The 22744-nt window shown below is 50.8% G+C and overlaps 8 protein-coding genes across 8 annotated transcripts; 5 read left to right on the plus strand and 3 right to left on the minus strand.

Moving 5' to 3' along the window:
- Positions 1 to 1091: 1091 nt before the first annotated feature.
- ALTATR162_LOCUS6931 (uncharacterized protein) lies at positions 1092 to 2400 on the plus strand (the record flags this gene model as incomplete). Its single annotated transcript, XM_043314557.1, has 2 exons — positions 1092 to 1410; positions 1460 to 2400. The coding sequence occupies 2 exons, from the start codon at positions 1092 to 1094 to the stop codon at positions 2398 to 2400; spliced, it is 1260 nt and encodes a 419-aa protein (XP_043170492.1).
- Positions 2401 to 3524: 1124 nt separating this feature from the next.
- ALTATR162_LOCUS6932 (uncharacterized protein) lies at positions 3525 to 5414 on the plus strand (the record flags this gene model as incomplete). Its single annotated transcript, XM_043314558.1, has 5 exons — positions 3525 to 3742; positions 3800 to 3930; positions 3985 to 4719; positions 4776 to 5323; positions 5397 to 5414. The coding sequence occupies 5 exons, from the start codon at positions 3525 to 3527 to the stop codon at positions 5412 to 5414; spliced, it is 1650 nt and encodes a 549-aa protein (XP_043170493.1).
- A 4493-nt stretch (positions 5415 to 9907) lies between these two features.
- Positions 9908 to 11356, minus strand: ALTATR162_LOCUS6933 (uncharacterized protein; the record flags this gene model as incomplete). Its single annotated transcript, XM_043314559.1, has 3 exons — positions 9908 to 9923; positions 9979 to 11051; positions 11210 to 11356. 3 exons carry the CDS (start codon positions 11354 to 11356, stop codon positions 9908 to 9910), a joined length of 1236 nt encoding a protein of 411 aa, XP_043170494.1.
- A 229-nt stretch (positions 11357 to 11585) lies between these two features.
- Positions 11586 to 12361, plus strand: ALTATR162_LOCUS6934 (uncharacterized protein; the record flags this gene model as incomplete). The annotated part of the gene is made up of 2 exons (XM_043314560.1): positions 11586 to 11695; positions 11752 to 12361. The coding sequence occupies 2 exons, from the start codon at positions 11586 to 11588 to the stop codon at positions 12359 to 12361; spliced, it is 720 nt and encodes a 239-aa protein (XP_043170495.1).
- An 824-nt stretch (positions 12362 to 13185) lies between these two features.
- Positions 13186 to 14568, plus strand: ALTATR162_LOCUS6935 (uncharacterized protein; the record flags this gene model as incomplete). Its single annotated transcript, XM_043314561.1, has 3 exons — positions 13186 to 13886; positions 13954 to 14324; positions 14378 to 14568. 3 exons carry the CDS (start codon positions 13186 to 13188, stop codon positions 14566 to 14568), a joined length of 1263 nt encoding a protein of 420 aa, XP_043170496.1.
- A 2224-nt stretch (positions 14569 to 16792) lies between these two features.
- Positions 16793 to 17203, plus strand: ALTATR162_LOCUS6936 (uncharacterized protein; the record flags this gene model as incomplete). Its single annotated transcript, XM_043314562.1, has 1 exon — positions 16793 to 17203. One exon carries the CDS (start codon positions 16793 to 16795, stop codon positions 17201 to 17203), a length of 411 nt encoding a protein of 136 aa, XP_043170497.1.
- Positions 17204 to 17738: 535 nt separating this feature from the next.
- Positions 17739 to 19516, minus strand: ALTATR162_LOCUS6937 (uncharacterized protein; the record flags this gene model as incomplete). The annotated part of the gene is made up of 2 exons (XM_043314563.1): positions 17739 to 18983; positions 19049 to 19516. 2 exons carry the CDS (start codon positions 19514 to 19516, stop codon positions 17739 to 17741), a joined length of 1713 nt encoding a protein of 570 aa, XP_043170498.1.
- Positions 19517 to 20173: 657 nt separating this feature from the next.
- Positions 20174 to 20617, minus strand: ALTATR162_LOCUS6938 (uncharacterized protein; the record flags this gene model as incomplete). The annotated part of the gene is made up of 1 exon (XM_043314564.1): positions 20174 to 20617. One exon carries the CDS (start codon positions 20615 to 20617, stop codon positions 20174 to 20176), a length of 444 nt encoding a protein of 147 aa, XP_043170499.1.
- Between the last annotated feature and the right edge of the window lie 2127 nt (positions 20618 to 22744).

The following is a 22744-nucleotide window of genomic DNA, read 5'->3' on the forward strand; positions in this document are numbered from 1 at the left end:
CTTGGCGCTCCTCCGGGCCTGATGGCGCTTGCAAACCGCCCTTCTGGCTTCGGTTAAGGGTGCTAGCCTTGCTCTTTACCGTTTAATGCCAACGCAGAGGAGAAGGTCAGCGAGAGGAGATCTCTTGGATCGCGGAACAGTGAGCGCGGTGCAGAATGAGGAGGTGGAGATCGTTACTGCATGCGCCTTGTTCGCCTGTCATTTGTGTACGCCTCAACACTTGGTGCCTCTCGGGACACCAAATCAAGGAATTACCAATCAAGGATAGACTGTCCTGGGAGAATACGCGACACCTCGCGCCCGAGCGTCCCCAACTTGCGCCTGCCGTAGCAGACGAACGTTTTGCTGGAAAGAAATACCCAGTATGCACGGTACTTTACAAGCCCACAGTGTAATTACTTCTATACCACTTCGGGAACTTTCTCACCACCCCGGTGACTGCGCTAGGCGGCTAGAGAACCGAATGCCGCCCCACTCTTGTACCACCACATTCCATCTCCCACTTCACACCGGATCCTTAGCGGATGTTGCTATGCTCTCCCCTAGAAAGCTCACTGATTTCATGGTTTTTGGCGGATTTTCGCCTGGGCTCCACTCTCCCGCCAGGATCTGAGGCAAGCTGGAAGTCCACCCCCCGCTGCCAGTGAGGATTGTCCGCATTTAGGCAGCCTAATGCAGGAACATGACGCTACACCCTTCACCCTTGACGCTTCACGTCTTGACGGCCATTTCGCCTTGGTTCGCTTTTGTCCATACCTCACAAACTATATAAGCCAGCCAACGTCCCTGCATACTCACAATGGCCCACGCACTCCCGCTTTGGTCTGGCCCGATCAAGCCCATCTTCTCCAACACAAGCTTGGCACTCCCGCCTGACACACGGCGCCCTTTTGCGCAGACCGTAACACCTTGGGGAACGCTGTTCACGGAGCCTACACAATATCCCTACCTGCTCGCGCTTTCCCTCGACTCCACCACGGCTACCCACCAGCTTTCCTTAGATCTTCTTCAAGCCTTCTTGGTCTGCGCTTCGCTGATACTCGACCTCCCCCTCCTCCATCGACCTACAAGAACACCGATCGGGAGCCAAGATGGATCCATCACCAATCGATTACGTTCCAAGTGAACACCAAAGAAGGTGCATCCAAAGAATGTTGCAAACGAAAGACAAGCGTAGCATCGTTGAACGTCTTCTTGCTTGGATGATACACTTTGCTTTCCAGGACGCGCTACAACATGTTTATATTACGAACAACAACAACCACGACAACAACGGAGATCCTTTTTCGGGTCCGGACGTGCTGGGCCCACTCCGATTGTACAACACTTTCAACAATGACGACCTGGACTGCCTTGCTTCATTAGCAGAAGTACCACTTCCTACCATCGAACGATGGATTGATGAGAGTGGTAAGCATTCTTGAAGCTTACTGTCATGCTATTTCTAACTGAGAAGTAGGAGCTTCTTCGACGGGAACGCGACCGTTGTTGAACAATATCAAAGCTCATCTTCCCCCCCCCGCAGCGAATCAATCTTTAATCTCCAAGCGATCTGAATCTGCTGGTCTATTCGCTCCCTTCGCTCCACGACCACCGATCACAAAACCTCCACCTCGAAACAAAATCAAGGTCAACAAGGGATACTTTGGAAAGGATTGCAAGATATGTTTCATGAAGGGCTTTGAAACCAAGTCCATGACGCAGTTATATACACACTTCGTAGAGAAGCACTCAGGAGAATACAACGTACAATCTGCGCCGGAAGATCCATCTGACCGTTATCGATGCTGCCAGACTGATTTCAAAAACGTCTCCTCTTGGGGAGACCATGCTGTAGTAAGCCACTGCCATATCGCAGAGGTATCTGCGTCAGCAACGCTTGGTCGCATCCAATCACCCTCCATTTTCCAAGGTTCGCCGACTCCTGGGTCGAACACAAGCCTAGGCATTGGGACTAGTCCTTATCAAGGCACCCCCAGCTCTGGTGCGACCATGAATACCGACTCCTCAAGTACAGGATCGCAACGTCATTCTGGCGTGTCGGGCTCTTACGAAGGATATGCGATCCCCTTCGACACACCCGGGCCCTTCGAGAACGCTCTAGGACCCACGAGCCAGCCACATGTTCATGCTGAGCCACCCCATCTTCCCCAGACATCAACGCCGAGCATAACACCTAGTAGCTTGCCTCATGAGCAGTTTGTTCCTGTAGCGGACATATACGGTAATACTCTCATCGATTGCTCTGGCAATACGATCGTCCGCGAGTATGGAGGACAGCAGGCTTTCGCACGAGATTTGGCAGGCAATTTTGTCCCCGTCTCCCATGAGCAGCCGCTCTATGCATGTTCAGGCTCTGGCGACATCTTCACCTACCGTTACGGCATCGACATGGTTTAGTCCAGCCAAGACGGTGGATGATATATTACACTTACTTATACACTCATATTCCGGGGTGCGCCGAGTCCTCATCACGAGATTCACTCGCCATGGTGTACCCGACGAATATGCTTCTATTTCTTCGATACCCGCAAAACACATCGCAACGGCTAGGCGACGGATAACTCAGCATCGGCGTTCAGGTCTTTTCCTTCTTGCTATCTCTTACGTAGGCCTACTTTGGCACCCAAACATAATAAAAAACCTCTACGTTCGCAACATTACTATCGCTCCCTTGCGCTCTCGAGTGGCATCACCTAGGTGATGCCACCCGACCCTAGAAACACGACACACATCTTCCTATCGAACGATATACAGCACTGCTCTCACGCGCTATTTCGGTTCGAACAGTGCCTTAACATGGTCGAGCATGGTGTGCAAGGAAAAGAGCTCGAGAGCGACCTCAACAACCGGGAAGTCTCCCACACCCTGCCAGCTGACCCGTTGCAAAGCCCTTGTTTGTGCGGGCCAAAACAGCTACTGTCAAGCTGTGTCCCTGAGAGATTTAATAGCATGTCCAATGTCCAAAACTCCGTATTTGGCACTGACAGTTATCGTACAGGCGTTGTAAGGGCACCAAATATCGGATAAGTGCGTCTCTAGAACCTGACAGCCAGTTTGAGGCCACCCGGAACACTGGGAAAACCTGGTTCGAGTATTAGCCCTGACGTAACTCCGGAACCCCACTTGCGCCTGGGCAAGACACCACCAACCCGTGCTACGAAGCCCTAACGACTGGAAAGGATCAGATTAGATCTGTCTTATCGCTAATCAGAGCCTATACAACCCACCTGTGTGGTTCTTGGGCATGCAACGGTGTCATCGCACAGACCCGCGCACTTCCTCGGAGTACAGTCGCGTGGACGAACGTGCCATCCGCCATGCCATCACTGCCCTTGGCGATGATAGTTCGTACCAATAACGTGTTACGGGCGCCCAGCCGTCTTTTCGCCCATCAGCCATGGCACGACGCAGGGTCGATCAGATAAAGTAGTCACGTCTGCGCGCATACCGTTGATCGAAATTTTGCGCGCAGACTACGACTCCGACATCTGCGTGCGGAACTGGAAGATTTGAACGCGAAAATGCGTCATTCGACGAGGGCTGACGAGGCGATGCCCCATACCGGTGTTCTCCATAACGAGACTGATCGCGGCAACTTCGGAAAGGATGTTGACTACAACCGCGAGCGCTCTTTAATCGATGATACTTCGAGTGAGCATTCGGCGCAGGCTGGTGTAAGGCGCATTGAAGCTGTGAGTAAGGCGTGGACGAAAACCTCGCTCATCGTCGCCTATGTCACGTATGTTTTCTCGATTTCTTGTCGGCACCAGCTTTTACTATACTGACGCTGGTTCAGCCTCCTACTCATCGCAAATATCACGTCTCTCGAGATCCAAGTTACTAGTGCATTGACACCATACGCGACGAGTGCGTTTTCGCAGCATTCCCTCGTCTCCACCATCTATGTCGTGCAGGGCGTCGTGGCCGGTATGTACTGTCCTTATTCCACCACAACTCAGCACAACGACTAACAATTTCCAGCGGTCATCAAGCCGCCCATGGGAAAAATTGCCGATGTATTCGGTCGTCTCGAATCCTTCTCTATAACCATCTTCCTCTACACAATCGGCTACATCATGCAAGCCGGCTCTAATAACGTGCAAACCTTTGCCGGAGCGCAAATCTTCTGGGCAGCTGGATTCAACGGTCTACAAGTCTTACAACAGATCTTCGTTGCTGATACTACGGATTTGCTTAATCGCGCTCTCTTTTCCACGTTGTTCGACTTACCTTTCCTCTGGACGACATGGGCTGGACCGGAAGTTGGGCAAGCGATTTATACTAATATCTCCTGGCGATGGGGATACGGTATCTGGGCCATTATTCTTCCGGTCTGCTTCATCCCGCTCGCTGTGAGTTTGTTCATGAACCAGCGGCGAGCGAAGAACCTGGGTTTTGATGTCCCCAGTCCGTTCCATGGGCGCAACACTTTCCAGGTTTTGAAGAACATCTGGTATGATCTAGATGGATTTGGCCTACTGTTGTTCGCGGCAGCGATTTCACTCATCTTGCTGCCGCTTACACTAGCCCCGGGCGCAAGTGGTGGGTGGAGTAATGGCAGCATGATCGCCATGCTAGTAGTGGGTGGCGTTCTCCTGCTTGCCTTCCCGTTATGGGAGACAAGCAAGAAGCTAGCACCCAGAGCGTTTTTCCCACCAAACCTATTCAAAAAGCGAACAGTCATCGCTGGTGTCCTAATTGCGTTCTTCTACTTCAGTAAGCCCCCTTCTGCCAAACCTCCTTGAACCCCAAAGACACTAACCCCTTCTCAGTGGCATTCTATATGTCCGTCTTCCCATACTTTAGTTCCTACCTTCAAATCGTCCAGGGTCAATCCATCGTAACCTCCGGCTACATAACCCGCGTCTTCACCTTCAGCTCCACCGTCTCCTCGGTCGTGGTTTCTCTTCTAATCAAATACACCGCACACTACAAATATTACGTCTCCCTCGGTGCTGCCATCTACCTAATGGGCATGGGCCTCATGTTGCACTATCGCACGGAATCCGCTTCAACAGCTACTTTGGTCGGTACGCAAATCGCCATCGGCATCGGCGGAGGTTTCCTGAATGTGCCGGTCCAATTAGGTGTTCAAGCCAGTGTTTCTCACCAGCAAGTCGCGGCTGCGACAACAGTCTGGCTCACACTGCTTGAAGTCGGTGGAGCGGTTGGCTCAGCTATATCTGGCGCGATCTGGTCGACTTACATCCCTGCCAAACTCCAGCAGTACCTCCCCGCTGAGAACGCAGCAGACTGGGTGACTATTTATGGTAGTCTTGCTGTTTCTGCGGATTACGTTACGTATCCCGCTGGATCCCCCGTAAGGATAGCTATCAATAGGGCGTACCAGGAGACGATGCGGTATTTACTTATCGGAGCGCTTTGCTGCGCAGCGCCTATCTTTCCGTTGACGTTTGTGCTTAAGAATTACAAGTTGGATCAGATGGACCAGAAGGTTGTGGGGAATGTTATTGGGAGCGCGGAGAAGAGGGAAAATGGTAGCAACAGTAATAGTAGTAGTAGGAGTAGGAGTTGGAGGTTTTGGAGGAGATGATGTCGCGGTAGGGCGCTGCGATGTGGTGTGCGTTGGCGATTTTTTTACCCAAGATAATGGCCTATAATGATGATGCATGAAACTTGTGTATAACGTGTTTTATAAGCGAGTCGTCCTTACAAGCGAGTCGTCCACCCCACTAACTTTGATCACCTTCAAAGCTACGCAACGCAACAACGTAATAAGGTAGAACAAAGCGATTAATATAGTAGATTAAATAGTATCTACAGCATCCTTTTTGCACGTTCGTGAGTTGTGCCCAGTCTCCCTGCACCTCCTGCAGCGCGCAATAGCCTGGCGGCTAAGGCCTGATCGCTCACCACCTTGACGCTGTTCACGCTCAATCTGCTGGTCAGCCTCCTTTTGAGCTAGTATATCCTCTCCCTCTCCCTTTGTTAAGGTCTCACGCTTCTGTATCCGTTTCTTTTTGCGCTGCCTACGCTTAGTTGCTGCCTCGTTGGCTCTCTCAAGGCAGGTAATCTGATCGCGCATAAGCTCGGCTGAGAGCATCATCACCTCAGCCCCCTTTTAAGCTGGTTAATCGCCTCAATAATCGAGGCTGGTGATGAGCTCTTATGCTGCCGCACGCGATCACGTATTAACGTTGATTGAGCCTCAAGCTCACGTACGTTGCTTGGTGTACGAGCCTCCCAGGAGGCTCTGCGAGAGCAGCTGGTGGAGTAGGCGTACGCAGCTGCACGTTGAGCTTTGATAGAACAGCGTCTGGCTGGAGAGGGGCTAGGCCTGCGCCTCGAAAAGCTGAGCAGATATTGGCTAAGGTGAACGATCGATCAAAGGCTGCCTTAAAGGCTGGCAGGAATTCGAGCTTGGTGATATGGTTGATATTGTAGCGCATTAGAGCCTCAATCTCACGGCTGTACGCGCGCTTCATAGGCGAGAAGCAGCCTACGTCAAGAGGCTGCAGTAGGTGAGATGAGTGAGCTGGCATGCAGAGCGTGTAGATATTGCTCTCCTTGCAGAGCTCTTGAAACTCAAGAGACTGGTGGCCTCGTGGCCGTCAAGGATAAGCAGGCGGCGTGCTCCAACTACCTTGCCCTCAGTATGCTTAATAAAGTGCTTTAGCCACTCTACTCCTATCTCGTTGGTTGTCCAGCCGTTGTCGCTAACTGCGATAGCCCAGTCGCGTAGGATATCCTCCTCGTACCAGGCTGACAGGTGATACTTGCCAGCAAAGATGAGGAACGGTGGGATTGTCCAGCCAGCAGCGTTGATTGCAGCAATTACCGTCACCCACTCGCGGTTGCCAGGCTGGATAGTCTTTGGCCTGCCTCTCCTCTCTGACCCTGTGATAACTAGCTAAGTCTGGATCTTGCCCATCATAAAGCCAGCCTCGTCAAAGTTGTAGACGTCCTCATCACAGATGCCGTACTTGGCCTTTGTCTCCTCTACCAGCTTAAACCAGCGGCTGATTAGCACAGGATCCTCGCATAGAGCTCTCTGCCTATCGTACGATCGATTAAAACGCGTCATAAGACTGTCTGTACGCTTGACAAAGTTGCGCGGCCAGTGGACGCCAACGCGACCTGCGCCACGCGCAGCAAGCAGCTTATTAGCCATATCGCGCGCAGCTGTATACGTAGGCCCAAATCCTCGCTGATCAAGGTCGAGTATATGTCTAATAATTACCTCCTCCTCTAGCTGGGTAAGCTTCTTTGAGTTGGGCTGGCAATCGCGTCGTGCAAGCCTGCCAGCGCGTCGGTCGCGTAGCGTCATTCGAGGGACGTTAAACGCGCGAGCAGCAGCTCTCTCAGTCTTGATCTGGTGGCTATTAAGAGATGATATAGTAAGCTGCATATCAGCTTCAGATGAGCGCAATAGAGCTTGTTGGCGTTGAGGCATAACTGATTTGATCTTCAAAGGTGATCAAAGTTGGTGGGGTGGACGACTCGCTTGTAAGGACGACTCGCTTATAAAACACGTTACCTCTTGTACGCAATCGTGACATCGAGTCTGCGGACGCGAGTGCGAGTGCGAGTGCGACACGACACAAATATCACCGCTAACCTCTAAATGAATAACAAATGAAAAGGGGTAAGGTGAGGTACAAGCGTGTCTAAGACACTTCACATCCGTGAATTTCCATTCCCAGTACCAAGCAACCGGAGGGTCAGAATGCTCTGCTTTCCTGTGCTCCCTCTCGCTCCGTCCATGTTCGCCTTGGGTCTCATCTCAATTCAGCGCCCTAGGTCATCACACGATCACCACTGACCTCCACAACCCCTGCAACAGCACGATCTTGCCACGAGGAACTCTACAATATCTTCAAAGCTCCCTTTCTCCTTCTTCCTCGGTATCGGTTGCTCTATCTCCCGAGAGTTCAGAGTGTGGCCGTGCAGTTGCCGTCCTAACCGGTCGTCCCATGCGCTGCAGCCTTGGCGGCATCCACCCAGCACAGCCTCCGCTTCAGCCGCTCCTCGGAGCGTGGTATGCGGGGTGTTTGAGATTGTGTTTATGTCGTTGTACAAAAACGATGTTTGATAGAGATGATTTAGACATGTGCGAAATGAAGAAAAGAGATGAGGTTGTTGTTCAAATAGTGTAGTGTTCCTCAACCATCCCGACTTTTGTGTTGTATCGACAACCAGTACTCCGTTGTCCGGGATCCATGTACACGAGTCTGTGTTTGTGTCTGTGGTTCGTCCTTCTCCTCTGTCTTTCCCTTACAGATCCCGGTGTATTCCACTAAACACACTTCCGCACACTCATCGTACTCCTTCGTGACAGCAAACGTCTGGCGGTCCATATGCTGTTTTCTACACTCCTCAACACAAGGCGCGGCCTCAAGATACAACGCGCAACAACGCGGTGATCCGATTTCTTTTGTGCAGAACGTGCTTGTCGGCTGCGACGATGGGTGAAGTGTGTGTACGAGAGAAGATATTATGCTGTCGGTTGCGGAAGTGTATTCTGGGATGAGGTGGTAGAAGAAGATTGGTATACAGAGAAGTACGAGGAGGGTCGGTAGGATCGATCGGTATCGAGGTGTGTATCTGCATTGGAGTCGGCTGGTGGTGGATGCACGCATTTCGTTTCTTTGGAAACGAGAGGTCTGAGGATGTGCCAATTCTTTCATCACGTCGTGAACGTCTGACTATATCGATGGATATTCAAGTAAGGTCCGGGATGCCTAAGGGTTTCGTCGTATATGGTCGCAAGTCGCAGTCCGCTGTTGAAAGTAGTATGAGTATATGGCGAACGCGAGGTTAGTGAACGAGAAGAAATATTGTGAGATTAGGCACCACCACGCTATAAGACGGCACACGCGCTATAAGAACTGGCAGCGGCATGACAACCATGCGGCCCATATGTATGACAGCGCCGACTACTACGGCGGTTATCCGGCAGCCACCTCGCTGTTCGTCAAGACGGTAAGGCGGCAACGCTAGCGTGCAAGTGTGGCTTAGTGATCAAACTGGGTGTGCTTGAAGATTACTCCTGCACGCCTTACCCGCATTATGCAAAAGATCAGTTCAATTAGCCAGTCATGTGTCGTTTGTGCATGTACGAATGTGGCAACGCAAGAGGAAACATTTCGAATGTAATGTGTACCCGATCGTCCAGCGTCTTTGTGCAAGATGAAGTTAAGCACCGATCAATCCTAGGTGTAAGCGCAATCTCACGGCGCACAGCCACGACCGCGGCAGCGGTAGTAGCCCTGGCCTGCCCTGGCGTAGCGGAAATTATTGTTGAAGGCAAGCCGAGGAATCTGGGGAAATTCGGGGACTTGTGCGGTCCTCGAGGATACGTAGTCCGTCAGCCCTAACACGTTGGAACAACGGTTATTCGAATAAGCAGCCGAATCGGATAAACCCCGATCCACGGCTAGTCCAAAAGCGTGGTGGTGACAGTCAGCAGCATTTGCTACATACAAGGTTGCCCGACGACCAATTTTTCGATTTGTGAATCGTGGGCATCGCGTGTGGTCATTGAAGTTGAAAAGAAAGTCGAAGGAAGTAGTCAAAGTAAAGCTAGATTCAGGTATGGAGTATTGTTCGGAAAAGTGCTGTTCAGAACGGTGTTGGTCTCACGATACACCCGACCCGAAAGGGGAAGTGTGCCATATCGAGGGCCATGATAGAAACTGCGCTCGGTGCTTATGGCGCAATTACAATAAAGAACACGTTTCCGATCAGCGGCCGGCTGATGGCCGTATCTCGTTTTCACGTTGTAGATGATGCGCAAGTGATGCTCCTATCGGTATGAATTTGCGGCATGGATGTCGGGCTGGCAAATCGTCTAGTAATCAGCTATGCCAGTCGGGACATTACGAAAACTACGTCTTAACTCCTTAAATGTCTGCAAGACCTGAACGGTTGCTAAGGATAAGAACTAATTCCACGAGATACTAAAGGGGTCAGCTTAAGCCGCTATAAGGGTTGGCAAAAATTGGCAAAACTTACAATAACATGATACCAGCGCCAGTGAACATGGCGGCGAATTGCATCAAAGTCTTCCTTAGCTCTTGGCCCTTGTTCGGGCCGGTCTCAAGAAGCTCTGGGATAACGGCGACTGTCCCAACGTACAGGAAAGTACCGGCGGTGAAGGGTAGTAGCATGTCTCCCCACTGCAGACTAGTGCCCATGATGCCAGGGCCGTGGACATCCGCAGAGGCGGAATTGCCGCCGAACTCTTGGACGGCAATGCCTATGCAGGTTCCGAGGAAAGCACCGACAGCAGTTACGAATTGAGCACCCATAGCTGCCCGCTTGCTGAAACCGGACTGGATAAGGAGGGCAAAGTCGCCAACCTCGTGAGGGATCTCATGGAAGAAGACAGCCACAGTAGTGGTTGCGCCAATGGTAGGGGAGGCGTAGAAGGAGGAGCTGAGCGCCAGGCCATCGGTGATGTTGTGTGTGAAGTCTGCAATGAGGTTGAGGTAACCGCCAAGCTTGACGCTGGCATTGATCTCTTTCTCCGCCGTCTCTACGACGGATGATGTACCGTTTGCACCTGCCTTCCTCGAACGCACACCGTCTTTGGAGTTACCAACGTCGACGCCTGTGGTCTTTGCAGTATCGACAACTTTCCCGTGCGAATGTCCATGCGAGTGATCATGTCCGCCCTCGCCTCCAGTTGCGATTCGTAATCCCTTGTCCATGGCCACGAAAGTGATGAAGCCCACCATGATGGCTACACCTAACAAAAGGTTCTTGTTGGGTTCCACCATGACGAACTTGACCGAGTTGTGTTCCTCCTCGCCCAAGAAGATCTCTGGCAGCAGATGGAAAAGAGTGTCACCCAGTAGTCCACCCACAGCGAATGCGACCATGACGGAGAGCGACGAGGGGTCGATGTTGGGTGGACATAGTGCGAGGAGGAAGTTGGGCGGACCGGAGATGTAGAGCGTCGCTAGCAAGGCGTTGACTGCAGGGCTACCAGGGAAGAGAAAGGCGAATATCTGGGAACTGAGCGAAGACGTGGTCGGGGCTGAAGCTACCTTGTGCTGGTTGAGAGCTTGCACAAGAGGACATTCCTAATTGGTGTCAGTACCGCCATGAGCACGCGACAGCAAGGCATCGCACTCGGGAGCTGGACGAATGCGCTATCCTCTATGCGAAAGTTGACCAGGTCCAACAAACACCAATGAGACTAGCGAGTGTATGTCACGAGACTAGCAAGTGAATGTCGTACCTGTAGTTGCTCTTCAATCTCGTGCGCGCTCAAGTTCCCTACTGGCACGCCCGTCTCGCCCTTGACAGCAGCGGCAGCCACGTTCCATCCGAGCACTCCAAGGAAGATGGCCAAGGACAGCAAGGTCCTGTTCCGACGCGACACCATAATGACGCGTGAATTGATTCGATATAATATATCCTGGAGATTGGGTCGTGAGGGGTTGAATGCTTCAGGGGTCTGTCATCATGTAAACTGGCCTGCTCGGTAGCTGAAAGCCCGCTATCGATAACGCTAACGGAAAGTTCGCCAAAACTTTTGGAAGTTGCGACCAGCGTCTCTACAACACCAAACACACCACCTTGATATCCTCCGTACGTTTCGGAAATCACATACAATGGGTCGCGAACTCCAGAAGAAGAAGAACAAGTCTTCCATCCCGAAGAAGCGCCAAAACGGACCTTCCAAGAAGAAGATTCTGCAAAACCCAATCATAGCGAAGCACTGGTACGATATATTGCGCAACATGTCTGCACAACATCACAGAACTAATCCAATCGCAGGAACCAAAAAGAGACACTATCGCAAAACTACCGCCGCCTCGGTCTGACAGCGCGACTCAACCACGCAACCGGTGGCACAGAAAAGACCATCGCCCTTCTCGGCCTCAACGATGAGAAATCTTCCCGCGCAGACGCCGTCGCAAACAGCACAGCCGACGCCCTGAATATCGTCTCCAAAGCCAAGAAGCCCGAGAACATCCCCACCGAGGAAATCGAAGTCGAGCGCGACCCCGAAACCGGCGCTATCCTCCGCGTAACAGGCACATTCGAAACCAAGGACAACCCGCTCAACGACCCCTTGAACGATATCGAGGATGACAACGAGGATGCCGAGTGGAACGGTTTCGCCATGGTGCCGGAGCGCAGACAAGACGAGGCTGTCACGAACCCAGTTATCAGGGAACTTGAGGAGGCTGCGTTGAACGGCGCGAAGAAGGCGCCAAGAGGTCAGAGCCAGAGGGAGCAGGAGTGGGTGGAGCGGTTGGTGAGCAAGTATGGGGAAGACTATGCGAAGATGGCGAGGGATAGGAAGCTCAATCCCATGCAGCAGACTGCGGCGGATATCAGGAAGAGGGTTGTCAAGTGGCAGAAGTCGCAGGAGAAGGCATAGATGGAGGCGGGGGAGATCTCGAGCTGTTACATGCATAAGAGCAGGTGTTATGGCGTTCTTGGGCAGAGTTGTTGCACTCAAAAACTCAAGTACAAAGGATTAGTTCTGGACTTGACCAAACTGAATGACCATGCTTTCTTTCGTTCATGGCACTTGCCTTCGACTAGTCATGACTCATGCTAAACCTCTACCAGTGCCCCGACTTGAGTCAGTGGACCCTGAGTTCATCCCCCGCGACTTCCAGCCCTCGTGCGAACAGTGACCACCACACTCATCACTCATCCTCAGCATGAGTGCCGGACGCATATCAGAAGCGCTGCCAGCACCTTGAACTTGAGTACCACCATCGTAACAGGTTTGTGATGCGAGCCACAGTCATGAGCACGAGATGACAAGACGCGGCCCGAGTACATCATGGCGATTGTTCTTGAATCGAGCTGAGATCACTTCATTTTTCGCTCACCTCGGTTTCTCGTCATGGCGCGTGTGGTAACTTCGCTACGAGCAATGGAATGCATACCATGGGATGTCGATTACTGCAGTAGGATCACTCGCGAACCGTCACCGCCTCTTATTCGTGCTCACGGTCATTTCGTCTGGGGAAGATAGCGAAGGTGCACCTCTCACTCGCCCAGCGTCTCGACCTGCAGTGCAAGATGAGGTTTGTCATGTGGGGACCTATCATCGTTGCTACCCTCAATCACCCTCGCTCCTACCCTCACCCACACCTTGCTCTTACCCTCACTTCCATCGCCCGAGAAGTCAAACTTCTTTATCGTGCAACTTAAACATTAGACTCGCAATACCAGCTCCTTGGCTACACAATGTACACGAATACGATGACAAGCGCAGCTTCTGCTAACGACGGCACGGTCGACCCTTCCATCTGGACTATAGTTACACACTCCCAGCAAAAATGTGGTACCTGCAAGAACGATCTCACCATCGATGACAAGAAGAAGGGCTCCAGCCAGTACTGGAAGAATTGCCAGACATGTCGAGAAAAAGCAACTGCATCACAGCGTAAGAGGAGGGCTTCGAAGGCCGCAGCAACCACCGATGCAACCACAGGTACACAAGAGAAGAGGCGAAAGAACTTCGACAGGTCTCACGCTATCAAAGACTTTCCGTCACTGTTGCCAGTTGACGATCAACACCTGGCGCCAGCATCGTATAGACCTGGCTTTGCTCAAGTCACCGGGGACGACAACAGAATAGTAGCCCAAGAAGACTACAAAGCACAAACAAGCATCGACAAAGTTTCTGACAAACCCACGAAGCCCACAGTATTGAAGCCAGCGACTGAGAAGGAGTGCAGCATCTGTGCCGAGCCCCTTCCAGCAGAAGAATTTCCTGACCTCGTAGATTGCAACCACGACACTGACTTCTGCCTTGGATGTTTCCTTCGGTGGCTGGGTGATAAGGTGGGAAATGCGACCACCGTCATGTGTCCGTCAAGCAGATGCAGTCATGCAGTCACCCATGAAGACGTGCGCAGACACGCACCACAAGATGTGTTCACTCGGTAAGTATTTCAATTCCGCCATACTCTTCCATCTACTAGCATCACGTTTGCTTACTCTGAGCACTAGGTTTGACGAGCTATCCATGCGTACTTTCTTGAACGCCGAAACCAATTTCGTCTACTGCCTCACCGAAGGTTGCCAATCAGGGCAGATCCACGATACCGGAGTGGAAGGCCCAATCTTCCGCTGTGCCGCATGTGGATATCGCATGTGCACTGCCCACGACCCCGTCATACCTTTCCACGAGAATGAGGCGTGCACGCAGTACAACGAGCGCGTCGAGCTTGAGAGAGTCGAGCGCGAAGCTAGAGACGAAAGGGTGCGAGTCAGAAGAGAGCAAGATGAAGCGAGCGCTGCCGAGGCCGGGAGGTCATCCGTAGAATGTCCGGGTTGTGGAGTACAGATCCAGAAGATCGATGGTTGCGATCATATGACCTGTAAGTTGAATTGCGCCAGGCCAACCCTGACTGATCAATAGTAACATAAACAGGTCGTTGGAAGGGATGCATGTACCAGTTCTGCTACATTTATCGAGCACCATACGTTGGCGCAAAAGGCATTAACCAGGTTGGTAACTCAGCGCACACTGAAAGCTGTTTATACCACCCAAAAATGCTACCTGCATATCGGGGTCGTTTGTGGATGATGATGCATGGCCATGATGGAAATGAAGGTTTTTAGGCGGAGGCGCAGTGACCTAAATAGACTAGCGCTTGCGGTGACATGTCGTGTGGTTCAGAGGCTGAAGGAAAGTCGAGGGACTGTGAACTTCGGAAGGAAAGGCTTTACCCGCAGCTGCGATGGTAGCTAGTAAGTGGCGACAAGCCAATTTCATGTCGACTTTTACTGTTTCCATTTCTCTTCTGCCCTCTTCCGGTATGTATGCACTTGCTTGCACAATTGGAGAGAGGGGATGGTGGGGGGCGTGAACATCATCTTAGAAGACTGTGCATCCTTTTTGTTACTACAACAACTCTCGAAAGACTTGAATAGATGTCTGGTTAAGTGCTGGGGCTGAAATGAGAGCTAGTATGATCACTCGACCCAATCAGCTGTTCTTTTTCAGCCATCATGTCGTGCAACAGTACGCACCTTTGATCATCCCTAGCCTCGTCACTCTGCATCGTATGTTAAAAGCCATGACTTTTCTCTACAGCCTTCCTTCCTAGAATCTTTCTCTTTCCTATCGTTTCAGCCATCGCAGTAGTGGAAGCTCAGATCTCAGCCTCGTCACGTTCTTCGCTCAGCTCAGCATCTTCCAAGGATCGCTCTTAGAGTCGCACCAATTATCTTAGTACAACCCTTACCAATGGCAGATTGCCGCGTTCAATCATTCGCAGAGCGCAATGAAACAAGCTGCGAATACGTTAAACAGCAATGCGGGTATGGGCTGTGCAGAGACGACAGTGGCGACCACTGCTATGGCATCGATAGCTATCTGAATTATCCAGCTGGCCGATATGAACCCGCCGGAAACGGGACGTGTCCAGGCAATGGTCACTACTGCCCGATGGCGCGTGATACATGTTACATTCCAGACTTGAACGGGATAAACATGTGAGTTTATGAGAGAATATAGAACACTTATCAACCGTTCAGGTCATTACGCAGAGTACCAGCTAACGTATCATCATAGATGCTGTCCAGTCACCGGATTGATCATGTCGTGTAAAACTGGCACCTGCGAGTGCTATCGGCTAGAAGATCTGGAGAGCCTCCCACCACTTTCCACAGCCTCGCTACCTGCGACTACAAGAACTCCTACAACCTCGTCACCTACAACTGCTCCCACGTCCACCGACTCTCAAACAACTTCTACAGCACCATCGAACCCACAAACTAGTAGTGCTACCAGCTCGAGCGGGCTATCTACAGGTGCAAAGGCAGGAATAGCTGTAGGCGCTGTTATTGGCGCGGCAGCCTTGTTCGGCCTCGGCTTTTGGCTCGCAAGGCGATCTTTTAGGCGGCGACAGGATGGTTTAGGCACGAAGGAGGAAGAGGTTCAGCCCGTAAGCGTAAAACACGATGGGAGAAAGGAGCTCAATGCGCTCGAGACATGCCACGAGGCAAACACCGACGCGGCGCAAACTCAGGTGAAACCGAATAGACACGAGTTGGATGGAAGGCAGGTACCCGCGGAGGCGGGCGACGAGAATAAGAGAGCGAATGTACCTTATCAGCCATAGACCGGGACCCTTGTAGGACGGTGTTCCAGCGAGACGAAGTGCATTTGATCCCGCGTCTCTCTTGCGGATTGATGACTGAGATAGTAGCAGTGGAGGATCTACTTCGACGTCTTCGGACCAATTCACGTGGAGTTTACCATTGATAGTTAGGCCTTCGACTTTAGCTTCGAATATAGTAATCATCCTAAGACTAGCTCATCAGCGGGTTTGACTGCGCTGAACTATACCTCAGTGTTGCATCTCTTGATTCCTACTTCCACGATGTAACCGTAACGCATCGACCACAGTCCGCGCCGGATGCCACTAACTATAGTTGCACGAAGAGTCTAACTGCTGCATAAAAAGGAGCTACAAGTATCTCGCTAGTTTATCCGTGGGTTTGTGCCTAATCATTATAGTTAGTAACACTTTATAACGTCCATGCGTGGTTGGATCGAAGACTCGCATCGACCCATTACGTCGCTGACTCTGTATAGTAGGTAAACTTAACAGTTGCAGTCTAGTATAAATTGCGACTCCTATCAAACCTCCCTTGGCTTTACTGCCATTAGACTCGCACATAACTAGGAGACCGCCTCAATTACACCATTTCCAACCTTAATTTAACACCTTGAGCATTCTTCACCTTTGCTACCCTCTCTTCAACTCGAATGATATTACACCTCGATTTCTATCAACGAAATTTGGCTGAATTACTGTTCCCCATCAAATAACTCACGATGTACAACTCTGCTTCGACAATCGACACTCCTGTAAAGGTTAAAACTGCCCAACCAGTGAGCCAGGAACCTCCTCAATTTACATCCGAACGTCTCCTGATGCGGCCATTACTCAACTCAGACTTTTATGCATGGCACAAACTGTGGCAGGAGGAAGACAACATCGCCAACGCGGGCTTGGAGGCCATGGTGCATGACAATTTCGCCCGGATATGGTTCAACCAGACACGAAAAGAATGCGCAAAGGTTGGGATTCTTCGCTGTACTAATGGAGCAGGAACGTTCATTGGGGACGGCGGGATGTACCAGTTTCTCAATCAATGGCCTGAAGTGGTTTACTTGGTGGAGAAGAAGTATCCGGGCGAAGGCTTCTCCACCAAGTCCTTGAAAGCACTTATGGACGTCTGGTGAAGGCTGCGCCACAAAGAGATAAAGAAGCTCTCTGCCACACCAACCTACATCGGTGCGGAAGAAAGAGGCGTGGTGGTTGAACGACTATGTGCTCCCATCAAATTCGAAAATATGAAGAGTCATGATGTGGTGATGAAAGCCCGCTTTAGCAATAAGGAGGTGAATGAAAAAGACAAACAACCCATTTTCTGGCGGTTTCTCCTTCCAAGATAATGGATCGATACTCTTCATTGATGAGAGACCTGCAGAGCATACAAAGCAACAATGTTAAAAGATAATAACGGACAGGCACGGCAGAAGGTCGAGATGGGGATGTTTCTGGGCAACTTTCGAACCTGTTCGGGTGCCTACCCTGGTCAGGCTTTCAGGTCATCCAAAATTGTCATTACTTTACTCGCTACACTCCACTCAATGCAACAGTGTTAACAGGCGTGATCGCGGTACTAGTAGACTAAGTAGAGCGGAGCATCGCTACTCAATACTCGTCTCATTGTCGTGGCGCAACAGTACAAAGGCCAGAGAACTGACCTCGCGTTCAATCCATCACTTCGTCCGTCCTCTTAACCCGCACCTTGACCTCCATACCATCAACCGGCTTCGCAGTGACCTGATGCGTCGAGAACATAGTACCCTTGGTTTTTGCCTTGCCCTTTTCATTAACCTGCACCTCGCCCTTCTCATCCAAATCCAGCTCACCAAGTCCTTGCTTGACAAAGTCAAAGTGCCTTGCCACACACACTATAATAATCTTAGTCTCCAGGTTTGCAAGTTCAGACCCGGTGCATCGCCGCGGCCCACGCTCATAAGGCCTGAAACTGCTCTCAGGGATCTTCTTGCCTTCCTCTCCAAGCCATCGCTCGGGCTTGAAGTCGTTTCGGCTGTCGCCAAAGATCTTTGGGTGGCGCTGAATGATGTACGCACGGGGCGTTACGCACAAGCCGTCAATACAGAGCGTGTTACCGTCGGGAAGAGTAAGCATGGTGTTCGATGCGGGTGGGGCGATGCGCGCAGTTGTTCCAGGTGGGTGGAGACGTAGAGTCTCCTTGATGAGCGCATCTGTGTATGGCAATTTGTACAAGAGAGCTCCAGCTTCCGGACCTCGCAGCGCTTTAACAACGGCGGAAGGGTGGGCATTTGGACCAAAGACGGAATCAAGCTCTTCCTTGAGAGTCTTTGCGGCGGAGGGATGTATGTGCAGCTCATAGAATGCCCATTGTAGAAGAATTGATGTTGTGTCGTGACCGGCGAAGAGGAATCCGCGAAGTGTATCGCTGGTTTGTTGAAGAATTTGAGGTGTTAATTTGTCGACATCATGGAGACTAAGGGTAGCTACACTCTTATTCTTAGTCTTGGTGTCGGTGTTGCCGGAAAGTAGGGCCTTGTGCTGTTTCTTGATCTCGGCTTTGAGGATGCTGTCAAGTTTCTGGTCTTTGGACCGAATCTCGCGCTCGTTGGCAGAGAAGTAGTCGCGCCAACCTACTCCTCCAAAAGGCCGTTTGTTGAACGCTTGAGAAAGGGCGCGATAGGTTAGGAGGACCTCAGACTGCTTTCCATCGATCTGCGCATTGAGATCCATGTCAAACGTGACAATGCCAATGATGTCAAAGACAAGGTTTGTTGTGTATGGGCCGAGAGTGAAGGTGTCGCCGGAGGCAGCCTTTTGTTCCATGAGCTCGATGAAAGTCTCAGATTTGTCCAGAATCACATCAACCAGACCAAGAAGATGGCTAGGTTGGAAGCCAGGACGTATTCGTTTGTATAGAGAAGTCCACTCGTCACCCTACAGATGTTGATAAGCTTTTGAATCCTGAACATTGCAAGATATATTGAAGAAAGCTGACTTACGTCGGTGGTGACCAGAGACCTTGCACCAACGAGGGGAGCTAACTGCTGAATGGAAGGGTGCTTGGGCATGCTAGTCCTGAAAGCTTTGTTCGGCTTGGTGACCTGTTCCGCGACATCGTTGTCCAAGATGAACAGAACCGGAAACTTCTCGATGGGGCGGAAATCGACAAAAAGAACTGGAGGGAATCCGAGCTTTTCGGCTTGTTCGTACAACATCTCATCGAATTGACGTCGAGGATCGCCCTCGCCCGCAATTCTCTCAACCCATGCCCAATGACCTCGAACAGGATCTGCTGGCTCGGGCTGTGGGAAGTGCGAGTACTGCTTGAGATCGAAAGTCTTGGCTTTGGTCTTTCGTAGGTAATAGGCTATGACAAGCGGGATCGCGGCGAGTGCCAATAGCTTCCATTTCAACAGTGCACTCAGCCATTCCAGATTTCGAGGCGAAAGCAAGTTCGACAGCGCCATCTTTACCACGAGAATAGTGTCGTGCCAGCTCGAAACTGTCGGCAGTGACCTGCAAGACATCTTCTTATGTAGTGTGCGACAAGCATTGCAAAAAGGCCACCAGTCTTGTTGAGGTGAGCCATCGTATCATCGGTGCCTATGGCCTATTGCGTGAGACATTGCAGTGGTTTCGGAGTGATGTCGGACATGGCAGCTGCATCGATGTGGTAAGTGATCATCTGATAAGATGGCATCAGATTAGATTAGACCGGGGTGACTGCAATTCCGCCCACTCAAGTACAACTTCAATAACCAGCGTGAACGGAAGCCAAGCAAAGATCTGAGCTAGAGGCGCGTGTTGTTCTTTGTTGATTCGCTGATGCTTCGTACTCCCTGCATGTCAAGCAAAACTCTGCATCTTGGCATCGCGGGCTGTGATCCGTGTTCAGCTAAAGGTGTCGATGCTTCGCATAGATCGTGACATAGTGTGGGGTTGAAGGAAACAAAACGCAAGCTGCAGATGGCAGGTTTTTGGAACCTTTGTGCTACAACAGTTCCGGAGAAAATTGCAACCTATTGTGCAGATTTTGTGCTCAGTCTTTTGTGCGGCGGCTCACCAAGTTGCAGTCAGTTGTGGAGACTGTTGGTGAGGCGAAGCGGGGCCTCCCGTCACACCCCTTATGTTCTGCGCTTCTTGCTCCCCTCGTCTGTTCTTCCAAGCCCGAACTTATTCATCGCCACCGAGACTTTGACAATCATATCGCCGAGTGCCTTTGAGCCTGGTGGAGTTGCTTTCCGATCCCATCCCTTTGTCACACACTTGAGTTGCGCAAAGCTCCATCTTTTGCGTTGTCGGTAGTCCATGCACATGATTATAGTATTTTTGAGCGTGTCGCTGTTCATGCCAGAAGTCTTGAAAGGTGTTTCGCCAGAGGAAACGTGGTTCTTGTACCTGGAAATGCCATATCTGTAGCCGTCGTTCAGCACATTTTCGACTGAGTCGCTAATCTCAGAGACCTCGTGGATGAATGGTTCCATGTTGTATCCCTGCTTTCCGGGTAAATTCATAACCAGATTCCACATCATCTGTTTGACTTGCCAGATGTCTGATATAGCGGCCATTTCCTCGGAAAGATTGCCGTACGTGTGATGCCCTGCATAGCGCCAATACGTATCTAGGGTGTATCCTCCCCTAATGTGCGGAATCTCATGAGAGTGGTTTGGAAGGATGTAATGTGTGTAATTGTTGGCGTAAATGTTATTTTGTAACTGTAGGTCGAAGCATGCGACATTGAAGTCGGCAAGTGCGATAGTATGAGCCTAGGTTTTTTGTTAGCCGCAATGGCATGCGGAGCACGACAAGAAACTTGCGTCGTATTCGTTAGCCTCACGGTAATGATTCTTCCCATTTGGCTTGGTTTCTTTATCTACAACACGTACGATTGTTTTACAGTTATGTTCATGAGATGCCCGTCGCGATGCACATTCTCACCCCAATCAGCATCATCATCCTCTTCATCGATGCGTCCAGAGCCCGGTATAGTGATCGTATCCACAGGCCGATCAAACACTATCCAGGATAACTATCCCGGGATACAATAAGGTAGTTCCACAGGAAGCGCATCTTCATGTCATTCAGAAAGCTCTGGCATCTCTTCGTATTCGTCAGACGACGTCGTCCGGCAGTGATGCTACTGATGCGGCATCTTGCACTGCAAAACGATCCTTCAATCACTTTGTATTCTGAGAAATCTTCCAAGCCATTGCTTAGCTCTTATTGAATCCTCTTCAAGGGTGACACCTACCATGTCTATTTCTGTGATCGCTTCCCGTGCTTCCTTGATCTCAGGATGAGAACTTAACCATTTGAATTGATTACGTCTTCGTCTCCACTAGCCTGAATCCCGACCTAGTGACTGGAAGACATCACCCATGTTGCAAAATTCGTTAAAAACACGATAGCGGCGTCTGCGAAGATCCAGGCGATGGCCGCAGTACCTATGAACTTTTGTGCTTACGTGATATCCGCCTCTCAAGTCGTGTCTGGACGGCAAGGTCGAATGGTAACTTGTCGCGCCAGTAAATTGGGCTTATTCATGTGCCTGGTCGAAAGATAATGTCTTTTACAGCCGGCCTCTAGCGGTCATACAGCTAAGCACTGTTTCAACCATCGAGATTTTACCTCTACAATGATTTTCGACTCACCGATGCCGACCCATAGAATGACAGTAGCCATGGCACCACTGCCAAGCAAATGCACGTATCTCTAATTCAGGGTTGACCCCTCTTTCTTAGGGTAGCATAACCCAGCTATTTCGAATTTGCAATTATTACGTTTCTTGGTTGCTTCCCTCTTCTCTTGGTCTTCTTGTTCGGCATCAGTGCCGCGTCACTGACTTCCAAAATCAGTAATTCCTGATTTACAGTATGGAGAGCGAGTGAATACAAGAAGCCAGTTGTGTTTACTTGAGCTGGTTGTGATCCGATGTATAATGCTTGTGCAGCTGGCTCATGGACTGCTCCTCCCGGCAGAGGTACGGGGCGAGGCGCTAGAGCTGCTGATGAGCCGAGAACTGCAGGTTGTGATATTTGGCAACTCGTTCTCAAATAAGTCAGATCTGCTTGAGTATATGGCCGAGCTAATACTGGATTCGACACTGATAGCTCTGGTCGGACGGCTGCATTGGTGGCTCGGCTGATATTGTAATGGCCATGTACCGCTGTGTGTAAGAGCCAAAGCGCCTCGACTGTGGTGTTCATTTCTTCTATTCCTGTCAACAAATCAGACTGTAACGATTGCATGATTCTACTTGCACTCCATCTTGCTGTATGCTGTCTGTTCCAGCCTTTCACATCCCATCTAAGGTATGTGATCGCATCATTCCAAGGCTTCTCATGTCAACCCATTTTGGAATAAAGTTACAGCGGCTTACAACTTTTTCATATACATGGTTTAGATCGTCGTATCTCAGACCGGCGTCCTGAACTAATTTGATGGCGAGGCCAGTACCTCGCTGCTGAGGTTGCCCATCGCTCGAGACGCTAACAGAGACGCGACGCAAACGGCCATCACTTTGTCAACTAGGCAACTCTTGCGCATCAATACGATGACGAATTTCTGTTAGTGAAACTCTAGACAATATTGAAAGTTTCTTGAAACGAAGAGCATGATCGAGAAATTTCCAAGATTGTCCAGGTTACACAAAAGCAACGCATTGGGTTCATGTCGATGTGAAGGTGAACTTCGAC

The sequence above is a fragment of the Alternaria atra genome (genome assembly GCF_907166805.1).
Source record: "Alternaria atra isolate CS162 genome assembly, contig: 25, whole genome shotgun sequence".
Lineage (NCBI taxonomy): Eukaryota > Fungi > Ascomycota > Dothideomycetes > Pleosporales > Pleosporaceae > Alternaria > Alternaria atra.